Source organism: Accipiter gentilis, chromosome 1 (assembly GCF_929443795.1).
Source record: "Accipiter gentilis chromosome 1, bAccGen1.1, whole genome shotgun sequence".
Taxonomy (NCBI): domain Eukaryota; kingdom Metazoa; phylum Chordata; class Aves; order Accipitriformes; family Accipitridae; genus Astur; species Astur gentilis.
The window spans coordinates 43,924,916-43,944,627 of NC_064880.1; the positions used below are offsets into that span (position 1 = coordinate 43,924,916).

The 19,712-nt window shown below is 45.2% G+C and overlaps 1 protein-coding gene across 5 annotated transcripts; it reads left to right on the forward strand.

The window, feature by feature from the left end:
• Positions 1 to 206: 206 nt before the first annotated feature.
• UMPS (uridine monophosphate synthetase) lies at positions 207 to 19,384 on the forward strand. Of its 5 annotated transcripts, none has more exons than XR_007507260.1 (8): positions 207 to 355; positions 743 to 896; positions 2,508 to 3,176; positions 3,878 to 4,053; positions 4,579 to 4,693; positions 5,477 to 5,710; positions 9,527 to 11,766; positions 12,003 to 19,384. XR_007507260.1 is itself a non-coding variant. In XM_049810218.1 (6 exons), the coding sequence occupies exons 1-6, from the start codon at positions 212 to 214 to the stop codon at positions 5,656 to 5,658; spliced, it is 1,440 nt and encodes a 479-aa protein (XP_049666175.1). In that variant the 5' UTR covers positions 207 to 211; the 3' UTR covers positions 5,659 to 6,163. The 5 variants fall into 5 exon arrangements, 1 of the variants encoding a protein (XP_049666175.1); XR_007507261.1 differs by having other exon boundaries at positions 9,527 to 9,662; positions 9,928 to 19,384; XR_007507262.1 differs by having other exon boundaries at positions 9,527 to 9,662; positions 18,696 to 19,384.
• The last annotated feature ends 328 nt before the right edge of the window (positions 19,385 to 19,712 follow it).

Sequence of the window (19,712 nt, forward strand, 5' to 3'; positions counted from 1 at the left end):
GCCGTGCGGGGCTGGGCCCCACAGCGCGGGAAGGAAGGGGGGGACGGGGACGGGGACGGGGACCGGGACCGGGACCGGGACCGGGACGGCGGAGGGCGGTCGAGGGGCCGCTCCCTGTCAGCGCGCTCTGCTGAGGCGACGCCCGCGCATGCGCAGAGCGCGAACCGCCCCCGCTCCGTCATCTCCCGGCGCCGGGGCAGCGCGGAGCGGGATGGCGGCGGCGGGCCGCGTGGCGGCGGCGCTGCGTGAGGCGGGCGCTCTGCGCTTCGGCGACTTCGTGCTGAAGAGCGGCCGGGCCTCCCCCGTCTACATCGACCTGCGCGGCCTCATCTCCCACCCGCTCCTCCTCCGGCAGGTGCGGCGGCCGCTGCGTGGGGGGCGAGGAGCCGTGCCGTGCCCTGCGCCGTCCGGAGTGCCCGACGGCGCTCGCCCGTGCCGGCAGGCCGGAGGGCTCGGGTGTCTCTCTGCCTCTTGCGGGCTACCGCGGTCTCTTGTAGCTGAAGGAGGGGGCGAGGCGCGGCAGCGCTGCCGGGGCCTCTCCAGAGAGCCCTTCCCGGGGCTGGGGCCGCGCTCTGCTGGCCGGGAGCCCGCCGGGTGCAGCCGCCGTCGGGAGAGCGACCGCCGAGGCGTGTGAAGGAGAGGGGCTTCTCAGGCGTTTGCGTCGCTTGCCGTGGTAACGCGCCTGTTTAGTCACGCTCAGGCTAGTCTGGCTCTTGAAAGGAGGTCTGGTTTTCTTTTTCAGGTTGCAGCTCTTCTCTTCCAAACAGCCGAAGACGCTGGTCTGGAGTACGACTGCGTGTGCGGCGTTCCTTACACAGCACTGCCGTTGGCCACAATTATCTGCTCGGAAAATCAGATTCCGATGCTTATACGGAGGAAGGAAGCAAAAGACTACGGTAAAAACCTTCAAATCGAGAATTTGCGTCCACTTGTTGTCTTGTTCGGGAAATTACTTTACATAGTTGTGGTTCTATTGTAGTGTACAGCCTCTCCATTCCAGTTTAAAGGTTACCACCCCAATTCAAAAAGCAGCCCCTTTTCCCCCTAAAATATCCCTCCTGCAGCACCTCAACCTGATCAGGCTCTCCCAGCTGGTTGCTGATTAGGTTGCGGCTTGAATCCAGCCGTAGTAGGTTTGGAGACTCTTGAGGGGTTTTCTTGGTTTCTTTGGTTTTGTTTGGGGGGGGCTTTTTTTTGTTCCCTTCTTTTCTTCAGCGGTATCTTTTTTTCCTTGGCACCGTTACCATGGTTCTGGGTTACTGGCCTCTTCCAGAAACCAAGATTTAGAACTCAGTTTCTCTGATATGCTGAGACCAGCGCCACATTTCACCTCCAAACAGAACTTTTTGTGTAGTAACTCTTAAGAGGAGCCTTTCTAGTCTCTTTTTCATTTGCCTCTCAAACCCCTTTTTGTTTCGTATCCTGTAGTCCTGCACTCAGTGGGCAGGGTGGACCAGGTGAGAAGCAGTCGTTTCTCTACACAATGAACCATTTATTTGGTTTTAATAAAAGGAGGAGGAGACAAGACTGAAGCAATAACCTACCATAGCAGCTGGATTTCTACATGTGATAAAAGCTATATTCTTACAATAGTATTTAATTAGAAAACATGCATGTCAAAACTAAATGTTACTCCTGTGTTAGCGTGCCAGGCACAAAGACATTTGCTGTTCTTTCTTGTGAAAGGCAAGTCGATTGTGACAGCAATTAGCTGCCTGGCACAAGGTTTCTGGTGTTACATGGATTGCAAAGCCGTATGTACACTTGTTCTGTAGGCTGTCATGGTCTAAGCACCACACTGGCTGCATAATGTTCTCCTGCTGCTTGCTCCTTCCTGGGAAAGCTTGGCATCCTTTGTTGTACCCCCCCAGGAGGCCTTTCATGGACGTGTGCCTGTTGTTGGTTAGGGTAAAGGCATTTGGGGCTTTACTCCTTCTAATTGTTCTAACAGGCTTATTAAGCACAGACTACTGCCTGTGGAAAACAGGGAATATGCTGAAGAGTACCAACAACTTGGCTGCTTTAAAGATGTTTTAAATAACCAGAGAAAATAGTTTTGTGATTCTGAGCGTTCAGTTCACGGCAATAATCAACTTCTGTAGTCATCTTACCCAAAGATTTAAATTTATGCAGTTAACAGTATGTCAGTTTTGTTAATGGAACATAACTTCTGGAAACATAAAAAAGTATTTTATTAACTTGGACAAGTAACAGTCTTTATGAACTGAATTGCAAGTCAGTGACTGAACTGTGGTAAGAACTGTGAAAACTGGTATCAGATAATAACTAAAAAAATTATCTCTCCATACTGACAGTGAATGTGAAATTCCTAGTCTCTTAAAATCCAGTGGTATTGGACTTCAGGATATGTTGCAGCACATGCTTGTATGTGGAACAAATACCGTCTTTTACGTTAGCATAGCAAGTTAAAGTTTTGATACTTTAAGTTTTTGGGGGGTCTTTTAAACTTTCTTCATTTAGTGGATTGATTGCCTTTTATTTTTAAGGTACTAAGCGTCTGGTAGAAGGCACCATTAATCCAGGAGAAACATGCTTGATCATTGAAGATGTGGTAACAAGTGGATCTAGTGTACTGGAAACTGCGGAAGTTCTTCAGAAAGAAGGATTAAAAGTCACGGATGCCATAGTGCTGTTGGACAGGGAGCAGGGCGGGAAGGCCAGGTTAGAGGAACGTGGAATTTGCCTGCACTCTGTGTGCACGTTGTCCGGGGTGTTGGAGATTCTCCAGCAGCAGGGAGAAGTGGCTGTTGAGATGGTTGAAAAGGTGAAGAAATTCATTCAGGGAAATGTGTTTGAGCCAGTGGCTCAGAACGGTCCTGCTCCTGTCAAGAGACTATGTAAAGAGCTGAGCTTCAGTGCTCGTGCCGAGCTGCCGGGGGTACATCCTATTGCAGCCAGGCTTCTCATGCTCATGGAAAAGAAGCAAACAAACTTGTGCCTTTCTGCTGATGTTACCAGCTCCAAAGAGCTACTGCAGTTAGCTGCCATCCTGGGCCCCAGCATTTGTATTCTGAAGACTCACATAGACATCCTGAATGATTTCACCCAGGAGGTAGTAAAGGAGCTGAGAACACTCGCAGATCAACATGAATTCCTGATTTTTGAAGACAGGAAGTTTGCAGACATTGGAAACACAGTGAAACATCAATATGAAGGTGATTATCATCAACCTCGATTTACTATAGCTTTGCTGCCAGTGTGTGTAACTGCAGTGCTGGCACAGGTTGCCAGGAGGGATTGTGGAATCTCTAGCCTTGGGGAAGGCTCAAGGGGGCAAGGCCCTGAGCAACCTGATCTAGCTTTGAAGTTAACTCTGCTGAGAGGGCATGACCTCCAGAGGTCCCTTCCAACCTAAACCTTTTTATGAATCTGTGGTTGTACTCAGTAAATGCTTATGAGTAGTCATTTGCCGTGCGAAAACGCAGTGTGGCTTCTTAAGGCAGCCTGCTATGGTATGCTTGTGTGCTCATTACAGCTTTCATTAGGTATTGCATCTGCAACTGTAGAACTGTTTACTCGTTTTCTGATCCATATGTCTCTCATGATCTGCATACTGTATTGAAAGACAGCACCTGTGACAGTGGATTTCTAGGTTACCTTAAATGTATTGGTGAATATTAAAGGTGAGATACTAAGAAGTGTTTGTGAAAAGTAAAACTGAGATATTAGACTTTGTGGTTAGGCAGCTATCAGAACTGTCTGATAAGACTGAACTTGTAACTGTCAAGCTTCAGTAGTAAAACTGTCTAGTAAAATGTGAATGATTTAGCATGCAGCTTGTTTCGTTTAACTCATGTTTCCCATTTAATACATTTCTAATGACACTTTGCCTCTGTCTTTCTATCCATGTTCTCAGGTGGTCTGTTCAGAATCGCATCATGGTCAGACATCGTTAATGCCCACGTGGTTCCAGGCTCTGGAGTTGTGAAAGGTCTGAAGGAAGTCGGTCTTCCTCTCCAGCGTGGCTGTCTTCTGATTGCCGAGATGAGTTCCCAAGGGTCACTTGCAACGGGTGAATACACAAAAGCTGCAGTAAGTAGGTAGTCTTGTTTCAGGTTAAAAGCTTGTAAAGTGTTGTGACAGGGAGGGTTTGTGTGCTTCTGATGTTTTCAAAAGCCTCTCCAGCTCTAACTATGACAGTTGTTTTTTTTCCTGTGGAGACTCAGGAATCTGCCAGTGTGGTGTATAAAGGTTGCAGCTGTAGGCTAGTCATGTGAGGTGGTCAGAGTTCACACTGTGAATTCTAGTAAACATGCCAAGTATGTTATTAGCCCCCTCCCCCCCCCTTTTTTTTTCTTAAGCAATAAATGTCTAATTAGTTTACATACCATTCATTCCATTATTTATAACATAGAAAGAAACATAACATTCGTGTTCCTGGCTGCAAGCGCAGCAAGATCAGTGAGGGGCGAGCCAGCTCTAGGTGACTTGATGTTGGTAAAGCATGAACAGGTATTTCATACCCCTGCCTTGCACAGCTTAGCGTGTGAAAGAGTGGATGAGGAACAAGCTTAATTTCAGGTATATCACTTGTAACTGTTTACTGATCATCTTCAGGTACAGATGGCTGATGACAACTCAGATTTTGTTTTTGGATTCATATCTGGATCTAGAGTTAGTAATAAACCGGAATTTCTTCACTTAACTCCAGGGGTGCAGCTGGAAACTGGAGGTAACTTCTTCTGAAATATTTTTAGTCTGTTTGTAAATACAGTAAGTGATCTAGCCTTCAGTGAAAAAGTGGCTTCTGAAGAGGGTTTGGTTGCTGATTCTCTGGTGGGAGGAGTCTGTTTGCCATTATGAGGTACCTTCTATATTTCTGGGTACGCTGATCCCTTTCCTGGGAGCCCTGAAAGGCAACCAGCAGGCGGCACAGCTTTGTATGCCATAAAGCACAGTCCTTAAAACACGTGAAATGTCATCAGGTAGGTGATAGGTTAGATGTACAACTACTCGGTAGGAGTAGAAAAAAAGATTTTTAACAAATACAGAATTCTAACTGTGACACTGTTGATACTGATATAGATGCAGTATCAATGAATTGGAAGTCTTATACTGACTAAACAGGTTATTGCTGAACCAGGTAGGGGAGATGCATTTCTCTGCAATACTTAATTCTTACAAAACCTGAAATCACAAGCATTTACGTGAATGTTTGGTGGGTTTGCTTGTTTTAAGAAGGCTAAGGCTTATTTCAGTAATCTTGATTGGTGCTTCGTTGCAAAACTGTTCCCTCTGTGATTGGTAAATCGTGAAAAAGGAGAGCGCTCTCTGTCAAAGTTGATCTGAGAAATGGGATTCATTGTTTGGAGACACAGTTTCTAGTTATGTTTGTGGATTGTTAGACTGAGAGCTGGAACAGCACAACTGTTCTTTGTTCTAGCACCTCTTTGAAGGTTTTTAGAATATCTTGTTTTGTAGGAACTAAAAAAAAAAAATGGTGTCTCTATTTCAGGTGATAACCTTGGACAGAAGTACCTAAGCCCCAAGGAAGTTATTAGTGAAAAAGGTTCAGATATCATTATTGTGGGACGTGGCATCTTGTCAGCTTCAGACCGTCTTCAAGAGGCAGAGAAGTACAGGAAGGCAGCTTGGGAGAGCTACATAAGCAGACTTGGTATTCATGCAGAAGATTGAAAGCAGGCCACTTTCCTAGCCAATAAGCAAAGCTGATGGAGCCCCAGTCATCGTAAGGCTTCCAGTTAAATACAAAGACACTTCAGCTGGTAGAAAACTGCTCTTGTGGAGAAAAATCTGTACTAACTAAATTATTTTTAATCGTGCTCACACAGATCGAGTTGCACATGCCGTGGTTGGGTTTTTTAATGCGTGAAACCAAAACTTCATGCCCAGTTTTTAGCCTGAATAGCTTTTCTCTGCTGAAAAATGTTGCACGAAACACTCCAAGGGTGTCTGGTTGGCTGTTGTTGCTTTTGTTTCTTTTCTCCACCCTCAAATTCTTTCTGTCTGTGGAAACAGTATTTTACTGTTCTTAATAAACTGCACCTGCAGATCTGACCTGCTGCCCCACTCTCCCAGGATTACTTGACTCTGCTATTTCCAAGGAGCAAGTATGGCTCTTAATCCCACACTGTGAAATTGAATAATGTGTTGTTTAATAAATACTCTTTTTTGCTACTGTTTTCTTTTCATTGGATCTATAACTCTTCCTTCTGTGGGAGTGTGAAATTCTGTCTTCAGGACCCCAGTATTATAAAAAGTCATTCTAGTGTTTGTGACTGCAGGAATTACTCATGATTCTGTTCACAGGAGCTGCAAAGAATTTGTCAGAGCAACTGGTTGTTGCATGCTTAATTACAGTGGAGCTCTTGATTCCTCTAATGAGAAACAAAAATGTACTTTCTGTTTATTGACTTTTTATGACTAGCTAGAATAATTCTAGGAATTACTTTCCACTTTTCATGATGAGTAAGGAGAAGTAGAAATATCTTGTATGATTGGTTTTAATTAGAAAGGATGGAATAACCTTAAAACTATCTAGTGTATGTGTGGTGGAAATCACCTTGAATTTTCATTGCTCTCAAGAAGGCAAAGAGGGTGTTGTGGTTCCTGTGCTGATGCAAAGCACACGGAGGAAGCTGGGTCCTTTTGTTAATACAGTTACCTGTAGACTAGGAACAGTTCTATCTAGTCTGGCTGTCTGGGTGTGTTGGGGGTGATGACTTTACCTTTTCACACTCCAGTCTTGGAAGTGTACTTCCACTCCCCTTGATGACAGCGCTGCTTATGGGGCTTAGGAGTTGGTTATTTTGGTGAGAATATTAGAACTTGGTGTATGTGGTTTGTTTTCCATGGGGCTACCGTTTACTTCAATAGTCTTCTTATGCATCATAATTTACATCTGGAGAACTCTAGGAACATGTAGGCTCTCTTAGCCACCTTTCACAGCTGGAACTTTTGAGTGTTGTATCTTGTGCAGCCAGCCTGCAACAGTCTGTGAGTCGTCATACTTCACATCAACCTCTAAGAAGTTCCAGTTCTTCAAAGTGAACGGAGGATTTGGGGTTTGTTTACTGTGTCATCTTAATTATCGCATGGCCTTGAGGCCTGTAGCAGAAACAAGACTTTCTCACTGAAAGTGTTTTGCAGAAAACTGCTTTTTCCACCAGAGGGAGCTGAGACTCTATTTTTCAGGAGAGTAGATATACTAGCTCTTTTACAGCTAATAGTTTCCGTTGATGATACCAACTCTAGATATGTTTAGGATGAAAATCTGTCTGGTTTTCAACAAGTTACACCCTTGCTGATGCCCTCATTTAAAACAGTAGAGTTTACCAGAAAACTGCCTCAGGCTGGAGTTCAGCATTGTATGTTGTAGGTTCACTGTTGCAGTAAAAGATAAGTTCAGTATTTTCCACTAACTATGCTGAATCGGGTTAAGTGGGTGGCTGACTTCCATGCAGCTAAATCCCTGAGCAGGCTCTTTGGAGAGCTAGTTTATCAGGCCTCTAGCTGAAAAAAATAGCAACCAGATTTGGAGAGACGGATGTGATCTAATATCCAGCCACTTTTAGACAATACATGCAACTCATTTTCTTAGCAAAACAACTTCTGAGGAACAGATTGATTGGAAAACTTCATTTCACAGTCCTTCATTGTGGACTCAGTAAATCATCCAGAAAGAGCTGTATTTTGGTGCTTCATTTGACATCAATGTTGCAAACATCTCAATTAGCAAAACAAAAACATGTTACCTCCCATATGCATTCTTCTGTCAGAATGATTGTAGTAAACAAGCGTGTGCACTTTCTTTGGGGCACCTGAAAGTGATTAAAAATGCATTTCAAATTAAGGACAAATGTTAATTTCCTTGCTTGCCCCTGCTGCTCGCATTCATCGCATAGTTCCTGCTGTTGGTCCCAACTGTTCCTAACATGGGAACTAGGTCACAATTTACAAAACTCATTTGCATCATAATATATGAATCTGAAAGTCTTGCAGTTCATTCTCTGATCTGATCGAGTCTGGGATAGAGGCATAAGGCTATATTTAAATTACTGGGTTATCACATGACTTATATTATCTGGCAAGTAGGTGTTTATATGAAATTGTGATCCTTAATCCACTCTGGAGTATGGTTTATAACAGAATGAAAGGATATCGCACTTTTCGTAGTGAAATAAGACTGCAATCAAGCGTCATTGCTTGCAACAGAAAGAAGGCTGACTTGCTGCTGTTTCTGAGCAGTGTAGTGGGGACTGTGAGAGACCAGCACAAGCTGGAACCGTTAAGGAATTGTTAGGTAGCTTTTGATATTTGTATGTAAAGTTCACTCTATCTATCTCTGTCTAGCATGAGGAGTGCTGTGTCAAGAGAACCCAGCCTGCGGACTTTAATTGGTGTAACTGCATAAGTGTAGTGCTTGACTGAGACTTAAAATTCTTGCAAAATCTTGATACCCCCAGCACTGAATTAAAACCAGCCAAGTTAAATTTTTTGTCCTTAAAAGTATGATTTGTATGTCACAGTATCAACATTGCTTTATTAACTAGTAATTGACAGGTCATATTATAGTTTCCATTGCCTATTCTATGAAAATTTGTTTAAGACTTAATCCCAGAAAAATAACTGAATCACTTCCTTTTAAATTTACGTGGAAAGCCTGTTGCTGTGGATTTTTTTAGCAAGCGACACAAACATTGCATTTAGGGAACGGGACCAAAGGAATGTGAAACACCCAGGGGAAGTTTGTTTTCAGATTTGACTTTTGGAGGTCACCGTCTCACAGAAATGATCTGTTTCAGAAGGCTTGTAACGACTGTGGGCTAGACAGGCTGGATGTTTGGTTTGTTTGTAATCACTCTGTTGGTTCTTGGTTGGTCTGTACCACAGTGGCAAGTACAGCCTCATGTTCGAACGCTGCAGCAAATTAAAACTCAGCCTGGTGCCTGCCCCAGCTGCAGGTTTTTCTCTAACTCTCTTAGCAGGCATTTGCTGGCTGGGAGCGGTGACCCTGCCTGCGTGTCTGGGTTGACTTTGTCCTCAGTCTTGGTTCTCTGTTTCTGCACGACCCTTGTTCTTCTCTGAACTTTTTCTCACAAGCTGATGCTATCCACAGTCAGGCTGTGAAAATGCAGGGTTGTAGGTGGAGGCTGGCCAGTACAGAGAACAGGAGGAAGCCCGAGCAAGGCTGTAACTGTGAAGTTCTTGCTTGTAGCATGGTCTCCTGAGCAGAAGTGTGGTGGTATGCCATAGGTTGTGTTTAGCCCAAATAGGTGTTGCAGGAGGAGAAGCTAAGCTAGTGCAGTCACTTTTCATCTGAACAGCTAATAGCTATACAGAAGATACTTTCACAAACAGGACTATTTAGATGGGGAAATTCTGCAGTGTTCCCTGCAGCTGATCATTTCTGCTTTGCTGAGAGGTATCATTTTAGGCTGATGATGGGAGCAGCCATAAAGGTGACCTGGTTATAAGGGGGAAAATATTGAACAGAAGACAATCTCTGCTCAAATACTGACAGAGAAAATGCCTGCCTGCCTAGGAACCAGAAGCGTCCTTGAGGAGTGCAGCTGGCATCTCTGAAGTGCAACTGGACACCGAGAAACCAGAGACATCCCAAGATACCACTGATAAGTGCAAAACCAAGGAACTGTAACAGCAACTTATCTTCTGGAAAGGTGAAAAAAAAAAAGTCTGGAAAAGGGGAAAAACATTCTGAGAAACTGAGTGTTGGTAACTGCTATTGGCTGTTCTAACTCACAGAACAGAAAAACAGTCTGATAAAACAAAAATTGGTCTGAGAGAATAGAAAACATCACCAGTTATTGGTTGTGCCAGGTGGAAACCAGAAATTAGCAGCATCTATTGACTGTTCTGGGTGGTGGTGTCTTACGCCCCTGTATGTCTCTGTGATAAAAAAAGGACGTTTTACCCAAAATGCAGCCTCTTTCCTGCACATGAACCCCTGTTCCCCAAGACATTTCCTTGGCAGAGTGAACCCTCAGCAGGGACACTGGGCTGACTCCGGCTCCGTGATGCAGCTCATCGTCCAAGTGAGACTTCATCCATTGTTGACTGGCCCCATTTCTGAGATGGGTTTGATTGGCCCCACTGCTGGGATCGGTTTGAGGAGCACTTGGTACTGGTAAAATTTTTTTATATATATATAAAAAAAAAAGGCCTGCATGTATGTAGTTATTGATAAGTGTATTTGCTGCTTTACTAGTGGTAATTCTGCAGTAATATGTAATACTGAAATATAGACTTGCTGCTAATGTTAATTGCTGCTGTGAAAATACGCTTGCTTTCTGGTAGTAATTTGTAGTAACTTGTAGTATAGCTATACTTGTTTTGGCAATCGTAACTATACTTGCCTTGATAGTAGTAAACTGTAATGAAGTAAAGAACATAGGTAATAAATCTTCTGTGTCTTTGTGCATGTCAGAGTCCTGCAAACCTGCGTATGGTTGCAATCTTTGTGCACCCACAGACCAGGTCATCCTTCTGGGCTGTGGGATTAATTGGTGGCAGAAGTGGGGCTCTGTGATACACAGGTCATGGATGCTTAGGAGAAGGCAGCAGAAGAGCAGCAAAAATGGCAAGAGGCTAAGGGGTGGAAAACCCCTCGATGGGACAGGGATTGGGTGTCTGAGAATTGGTTGAATCTGGAAATGCTGCAAGCAAGCAGAGTTTCAGAAGTGGCAGGACAGTCATAAATGTAAAGCTGAGGATGGCAAGGGGGCTTTCATTGTGCTTCTCACAGAGGTGTTGGCAGCCGCGGGCGCTTTGTTTAACACTGCTAGGCAGGAGCTGGAACCTTTGCAGTGAGCTAAGGATGCAGAAGCGCAAGCAGTTGCCTTTGAAAACCATAGTTTTGTTGTGAACTGATTACTTGGGCAATTAGAAACGAACCTCAGACCTCTGTCTATACAACAGCTAGAGCAAGAGCCTACGTGCCTGGTCTCAAGAGAGTGAGCTCATTGAAAAGATACACATGCTGCAAATGGATAACGAGGAGGAGGGCTTTGATTCTGGCAGTGGGTGTTCCACGCCCATATCATTACCTGAGCATCGTCCAGATAACGCTGCCTCCTTGTACCCTAGCATTAAAACTTCCCTTGTACAACTCCCAGCTCCTGCCGGAGAGGAAGGTGCTCCCCTGCTTCCTGGGGTCATAATGACCGCTGCGATTTTTAACGCAGAACAGCTAAGGCAGCTGTCCTTGCAGGATGGCAGAAAGCCCCATGAGGACTGGGTGGGATGGGTGGCATGGTGTTACCAGCTGGGGACTGGAACCCCAGTAATCCTTAATCAGACTGATGCTGGACAAATATTCCTGGGAGGAAGCATATTTCTCCTAAAACCCGATGCAGGGGCCAGAGTAAATACCTTCTCCCTGTTATCTTCAATAATACATGCTGTTAGAAAAATGCCGGGACCATGGGGTATCTCCCTCCCCCTGTCTGGAGTACTCCTGATGGGTTTTCTGGCTGGATAATGAGACTGGCTGCTCAGGAAGTCCTTAAGGGACAAGGGGCGATACTCCGGGACGTGATGGCTGTGCCAGCAACAGCAGCAGGGCAACTAAAACTCTTGCAAAATGCACCACCCAAGGGGCCAAATTCCTCCTTTTTCTCTTAACAAAGGCTGTCAGAATGCATGGGGCTGACTGACTCAACCTAGGCAGCCCCCTGGATAGACCTTCATCTACATTCTGATCTTCCTTCGCCTGGCCCTCAAGTTCCAGAGCCCCATACCTGTTCTGTAAGGGCAACTGAGAAGGTGAGGGAGAGCGGGAAGGGATTCTCCCGCCTCCCTGAGCAGGGACCTGTATCCATTCCCCTCCATCTCTTTCTTAGGTCCCCTCCTGCCTGGTGGCAAGAGGGCAGAGGATCCTCCGCTTCTTGTGGAGCCTCCAACTGCTGCCTCTGCCTCAGGGATGGTAGGATGTGGGTCCACCAGTCTATATCCCTCTCACACTCCCTGATACTTCTTAACCTTTCCACTTCCTCCTTCAGCTCTGCCACCAGGTTTTTGCCAGAAATCTAATGTTTTCTGCCAGAAGCTCCAGGTGAGACCATGCTCCCCAGCTGCAGTGTAGAGTACATTTTGCACATCTGGTCCTGTTCGGACAGACCCAAGAGCTACCGCATGAGCTATTTCCTGTCTGATATGCTCGAAGTCTTGTTGTTGCTCAAGGCTCCACTCAAAATAGTTCTTCTTTTGGGTTACTTGAAAAGAGGGCTCACAAGCTGACTATAACCTGGAATATGCATTCTCCAGAACCCCACAAAGCCTAGGGGAGTTTGTGTTTCCTTCTGGTGGAGACATAGTTGCTATCTTGTTGACCACATCCATAAGCACATGACGGCGTCTATCCTGCCATTGTATTCCCAAGAACTGTATTTCCTGTGCAGGTCCCTTGACCTTGCTTTTCTTTATGGCAAAACCAGCTTTCAGAAGAATCTGAATTACTCTTTTTCCCTTCTCAGACACTTATGTCTTGTTGCCCCACATGATGATGTCACCAATGTATTGCAGATGTTCAGGGGCATTGCCCTTTTCCAGTGCAGTTTGGATTAGTCCATGACAAATGGTAGAGCTGTGCTTCCACGCCTGAGGCAGTGGATTCCAGGTGTATTGGACACCTCGCCATATGAAAACAAACTGTGGCCTGCACTCTGCTGCCAAAGAAATTGAGAAAAATGCATTGGCAATATGTCAGTTGTAGCATACTACTTGGCTGCCTTCAACTCCAGTTCATATTGGAGCTCTAACATGTCTGGTACAGCAGCACTCAGTGGTGGCATCACTTTGTTCAGGCCATGATTGTCTACTGTTAACCTTCAGCCTCCATCAGACTTCTGAACTGGCCATATGGGGCTATTAAAAGGTGAGTGAGTCTTGCTGATGACTCCTTGGCTCTCCAGTTGATGAATCAGCTCATGCTTGGGAGCCAGGGAGTCTTGGTTTTGTGCAATATTGCTGCTGGTGCACCATCCTGGTAGCAGTCGGCACCTGCTGTTCAACTTGCAGCAATCCCACAATGAAGGGATCTTCCGAGAGGCCAGGCAGGGTAGATAGATAGCTGTTTGATCTTCTCCGAGTTCACTGTGGCTACACCAAAAGCCCATCGGTACCTCTTTGCAGCCTTGAAGTACCCTCTCCTGAGGTAGTCTATGCCAAAGATACAAGGGGTCTCTGGGATGCTCACAATGGGGTGCTTTTCCCACTTGTCCTCTGTTAAGCTCACCTCAGCTTCCAGCACAGACAATTCTTGGCATCCCCGTGTCACTGTGGAGATCCAGATGGGTTCTGTGCCCCTATATCCTGATATCACCAGCGTACACTGTACACCAGTGTCTACCAAAGCCTTATACTCCTGTGGGTCTGATGTGCCAGGCCATCAAATCCACACAGTCCAGTATACCAGGTCATCCCTTTCCTCCTCCTGGCCAAAGGCGGGGACCCTCTATTCCTGTTCCTCGTCAGAGTATTCATTGTCTGACCCTTGCTGTGCCAGACCAGAAGTCCCCTCACCAGGATCAAGGGAAGTGATTTCAGTTCTTCTATATCTGGGAGATCGCCAATTGCTGCCTTGTGTCTCTACAGCACCTACGCTGGCAGCCTTCTTGGGTGACCCCTTCTTAACAGCTGTCTTCCCTCTCAGTTCACGTACGCGGGCTTCCAGCTTAAAGGTGGGTTCACCACCCCACTTCCTCATGTCCTCCCCCTGGTCATGGAGGAAGAAGCAGAGTGCACCAGGCAGTATGTGCCTGGGCTTCCCTTTCCCTCTGACTGGGGCAGGAGAGGAGTGATTTCTTGGAGCACCCCTAACAGCCAAGGCACTGTCCTGTAGACATGAGGAGATACAGAGATTTTCTTCAAAGTTTTGGAGCCAAGATGACACTTTCTCTACAGTTGGTGCTTCCATATCTGGGCAATACATTGCTGCCCAGCTGTTAGAATATGACACTGGGGCACCTTGAATCACCTTCCTCCACATGGCCTGTGTGCATAGAACATCATCTGGATCTCTGGAGACCTCATCGTTATCTAGATCGCTGTAGATGACTTCCAGCACTGCTAATTCTCTCAGGTACTGGATGCCTTCATCTGCAGTAGTCCACTTTCCTGGGGAGATCTTTCCCGAATGGGTATCTTGCCCTCACACTTGAGAGGAGCCATCTCCAGAGACTGCAAATTACTGCCTCTTTTCCAAGTCCTCTCTCAATTCCCCAGTTTCTAGCAAGGGATCTCAGCTGTTGGGCTTCCTTACCTTCCAATTGCTGCCTGTCAGCCCCATTATCCCAGCATTGGAGCAGCCAGGCAGCAATCTGCTCACCAGGCTGGCAGTTGTAATCTTTCTGCATGTCTCACAGTTTTGATGAGGTCAGGGAATGTGTAGTTTCTGCTTCCTGTCTGAATTCCCTCACTCCTTCCTCCAATTTCTTTGTCAAATGCTGGCTTCTTGATCAAGCCTTTCCTCTTCTTCCTCCTCCGTTACTAATCAATGATATGGACCCATTGCTCTCCTTGTCCACTGTTTCTTTTTCGTTACTGGGGCAATTACTATAATTGTTGTTGTTTGGGTCCCTATCTCAACCATGGTGTCTTCAGATGCAGTTTGGATCCCTGCCCCAACCACAGTCCTCTGAGAGTACTGGACTCTGGGCTCAATAGGCACAGGCCAGGCCCCAGTACAGTGCTAGAGGCTGTTGGTTTTCACTGGAGTAGGCAAGGCACCCTTCTATCAGGTGGCATGTCAGTTTGCCAGGGTTTCTTGCCTGTTCAGGTGTAAGGTCCCAGGTTATGGGAGGTGAATCCTAGGAATCTGCCCAAATCCTTCCACACACCCTGCCACCCAGGGACTGGCCCCTCAGGGCACATTTCAGTATCGCCTCACCCAAAAGTTGTCTTCTCTTACGCCAGCATGAGACCAGATTCCACAAAACCCATAATATGCCAACAGTATTAATTAGTAGTATTAAACAGTTCACATAAAGGTAAACAAGGACCTTGGGAGCCTGCATAATAAAACCATCCCCATCAATCCCAGGTAGGGAGAGGGAGATGTATTCCCTCATCTTCTTCACAAGATAGCTACCCCAGCACAGTAAGCCATCAATGCCAGGGCAAAGCACGTTGCCATTATTTGTATTAACGTGTTCCAAGCTCAGCAAAATAAAGAGGTGAGCAGTGCAGCCAACAAACTTCATGACCCGCACAGAAGCTTGCCACTTAATAACTTCTATAAGCTATAGCAGGCTTAATACAAAACTGCCATTGTCTCATGCCGCACGTTGGGTGCCAAAAAGGACTGTGGTGGGTTGACCTTGGCTGGATGCCAGCTGCCCACCAAGCTGCTCTATCACTCCCCTCCTCAGCAGCACAGGGCGGGGAGAAAAGAAGATGGAAAAAAACTTCATGGGTCAAGATAAAGGCAGTTTAATAAAAGCAAAAAAAACAAAGGTTGTACATAAAAGCAAAAGAAAAGATTTTAGTCTTTACTTCCTATCAGCAGGCAGTGCCCAGCCATTTCCCAGGAAGCAGGGCTTCAGTATGCGTAGTGGTTGGTCTGGAAGACAAATGTTGTATAAAATGAATGCGCCCTTCTTCCTCCTTTCTCTCAGCTTTTATTGCTGAGCAGACATCCTATGGTGTGGAATACCTCTTTGGTCAGTTTGGGTCAGCTTTCCTGGCTATGTCCCCTCCCAAGATCTTGCCTGCCCTCAGCCTACTGGTGAGGGGGAAAATGTTGGAGAGACAGCCTTAATGCTGTATGAGCCCTGCTCGGCAGCAGCCAAAACACTGGTGTCTTATCAACACCTTTCTAGCTACCAATACAAAGCACAGTACTATGAGGGCTGCTATGGGGAAAATTAATTCCATTTCAGCCAGATCCAGTACAGAGGGGAACTGACAGTACAATATGCAAAGGCAATGGTGTGCTGAACCCAGCACCAATGCACTATATATAATGATTGGAAAACTAAAAGATGGAAAATTAAAGGAAGATGCGCGATCACCAGGTTGACAAGCATCTCATTTCTAAGCGATGGATATCCAAATTACCTGATATCCAAAAGGAATGAAGCGGTTTTGTTTTTCTTTCAGGTCACCCTAACTGCAACATCAGAAACTGGAAATGCAGATTATTCTCCCTGGATTTTGGTCCTACATTATGCATCGTACTGATTTGGCAAGTTGGCATGAAATGAAACAATATCATGAGCACTTTTTTCTTTCTTACAATTGTTATAATACAACAATATACACAGTGATTGGATCCTATCTAGTAATTACTATATTGCTCGTTCCCTTATCTCAAGGATGTAATAGCAATTGCATTTTTCAATTTACAAATACAAGTTCTCAAGTGGGCAATGAATTGGACTGATGGTATTGCTTACACCACCCTCAATCATTAGATGCCAAATTTTGGTGGTTAGCAGAACCTGTCCCTGAAGCACCTTGGTATCAACCTAATTTGGCACACTTACTCGCCAATACACCAAATTATTGACAACAACCCTTCAAAGCGTGTTCATGTGATAAGGTCCCCATCGTGCCTTACAAAGCCCCAGGACACAAATTCAATTTGGATGGGAAGACAAGCAATTGTAATTACACTTTGTATTACAATCACACCTAAGCATGGTTTCAATGTCAATGTGACAGAACACAAGCATGTATTGATTCTGGAAACCTCATGGACCTGAAATAATGAATCAGCAATTACAAACAAAGATGTTTTTAATGGACTCTGGCATCTTACATGGAACATTAATAACACAAATTGTCAAAGAAACTATAATCTCACCGGTCTTAATTCTACATGGTGTTGTCTACAGAGTAGTGGTTGGCTTAGTACTAATGGTAATTGGGACATATGTGGCCCAAACAACATATCTGGCTGTATAGATCATAACCCCTTTTGGACACTCCGATTAATGTGTTTAATGAAATAACTTGAATTGTTGTTCTAATCCATGGTGTTCTTTCTGCAGACACGGCAGTGACTTTGGGTGAAGCTGGTGGCTGACATTTTAACATCTGGATGGTTCTGGCTTTGTGGCACTAATGTCTCCAAGAGTCTACCACCACAGCAGACAGGCACTTGTACCATAGCACGTCTTGCTCCTTCAGCATTTTGATCTCAAGATTTGACATTTAACTTCCAACACAACCATTACCCTGTAGGTAATCTGGGCAGAGTGTCTAAACCCACAGTAAGGAGGCCGTCTAAGTTTCCTCAGTTTGTACGTGCGCCGTTTCCAAACTTGGGTGTCACTGAATTAGAACGAGCTGTTATTAGTATTTCTGCTACACTTGAAATCACCCAAAATGCTACTGTGGATGTTTTAAAGAACCTACAGATGAAGATTAACTCACTCTTACAATTGGCTACTGTCACAGGTGAATCATTAATCATTGTTGTGTGGTTAACTAAACGGGTTTTATTAATGATTAAATGGTGATCAAATGGTAATTAATTGATGATTTAATGAAAATCAAATGAAGACTGAGCAATAATTGAATGTTAATTAAATAGTGATTTAACAATGATATGACAATGATTTAAAAGATGATTTAGACAGTGTTTAGACAATAACTTAGACAATTTAGGCAGTGGTAAACCAATCTACTACTTACTACACTTCTAATAATTAAGCTAGAGATGGATATATAGATGTTGCTAGCATACAATATACATTTAGGCCTAATGTAAAATGTCGCTTACCTCATTATAGACATCAGATGCTGGGTAGGGGGTGTCTCAAGCTTGAGCAGTAACCTTGCTCCCTGCTCAAGGGGAGATCACCTCCGTGCAGCCTGCTGCCATGCAGCAGAGCTCAACGGGCTCACAGTTTGCATGACAGGGCTGATTTCAGTCAGGGCTGATTGTTGGTGGTGCCTGAACCAAGGTACTGCTCCCTCAGTCGAGTGGGCGCACCCAACACAGCTACCCACATTCACTGGGCCTTGGATTATCTTCTAGGCTCCCAAAGGGGTATTTGTGTGTTAATGAATAGTACCCATTGCTTCTCCACTAACAAAGTCAAACAAACTGAATATGAAGTGAATTTTATTCAGCAACACGTCCACCAAAGAGCCCAAGAGCAGCCCCTGCCCAGGGCCGGCCGTGGCCGTTGCCTTAGCTGCCAGACCCTGCAGCATGGGCACGGCACATCTCGGAGACATTAGCTCTCATCCTAGCTGTAGGATTTGTGCTTTTCTGTAGTGCCTCTCATATCAAAGGACTGCCTGTATCGCTTTTATCCAAACCGGTACTGTACACTTGTGCCTCAACCAACAAACCCTCTCAGAAGTTGCAACAACTTTGGGCCCAACACGGCCATGAGTCTCCTCCACCTCACGCATTAGGAGGCAAGAGAGACGCAGCAGGCAGGGTGTAGTCTCGCTCCTAGTGACCCATCAGTGGTCATAGGCCAAGGGGTGGAGTGATGGGAACAGCCATAAAGGCAGTCTGGTTATAAGGGGAAAAATATTGAACAGAAGAAGACCTCGGCTCAAATAGTGATGGAGAAAATGCCTGCCAGCCTGGGAACCAGAAGCATCCTTGAGGAGCACAGCTGGCATCTTTGAAGGGCATCTGAGTACCAAGAAATCAGAGACAACTCGAGATACTACCGAAGTGAACTACAAAAACAAGGAACTGTAACAGCAACTACTTATCATCTGGAAAGGTGAAAAAGAAGTCTGGAAAAGGGGGAAAACATCCTGACAAAGGAAGAGTCAGTAACTGCCATTGGCTGTTCTAACTGGCAGAACAGAAATACAGTTTGGAAATAGAAAAACTCATCCAAGAGAATAGAAAACATCATTTATTGACTGTGCCAGGTGAAAAATAGAAATTTGCAGCATCTATTGGCTGTTCCATGTGGTGGTGTCCTCCAATCTCATATGTCTCTGTGATATAAAAAACAATTTACTTTTTACCCAAAAGGGAGCCTCTTTCTCTGAGAAATGCCTGAGTACAACCCCTGTTCCTCACGACACTTCCTCGGCAGAGTGGACCCTCGCCAGGGATGCCAGGCTTACTCCAGGCTCCGTGATGCAGATCACTGACCCAGGGAGACTTTGATTGGCCCCGCTTCTGGGATGGGTTTGATGAGCACTTGTTACCGGTAACATTATACATATATACGTGTATGTATACACACAGGCATGCAAGTAAGTAATTACTGATAAGTATATTTGCTGCTTTACTAGTGGTAATTCTGTAGCAACTTGTGATATTGCAATATAGACTTGCTACTAATATTGATTGTGCTGCTGTTGAAATTTGCTTTCTGGTAGTAATCTGTAGTATACATATACTGATCATAAGTGTACTTGCCTTGATAGTGGTGACCTGTAGTAAAATGCAATAAAGTAATTTCGGATATTAATCTTCCCTGTTCTTGCGCATGATGGAGTCCTGCGGACTCATGGAAGCAACCTTTGCCGACCCACAGGCTGGGTAACCCTTCTGGGTCATGAGAGTCAAATGGAGAAGTTTCTGTTGGGCATGGAGAAAGGGATAGGATGAAATCAAACCCTGTGTCTCTATTGTATTGTACTGTTTTAGCTTTTTGAAGGCCAGTAGTGAAGAGGAGGTAGAGGAAAAACAGTCAATTCAAGTTCAAAGTGTGTTCAGATGCAGAGATGTTGCTGGAATACAGGGGTCAGGAGATGCTGCTGGGCTGCAGATGTAGTCAGTT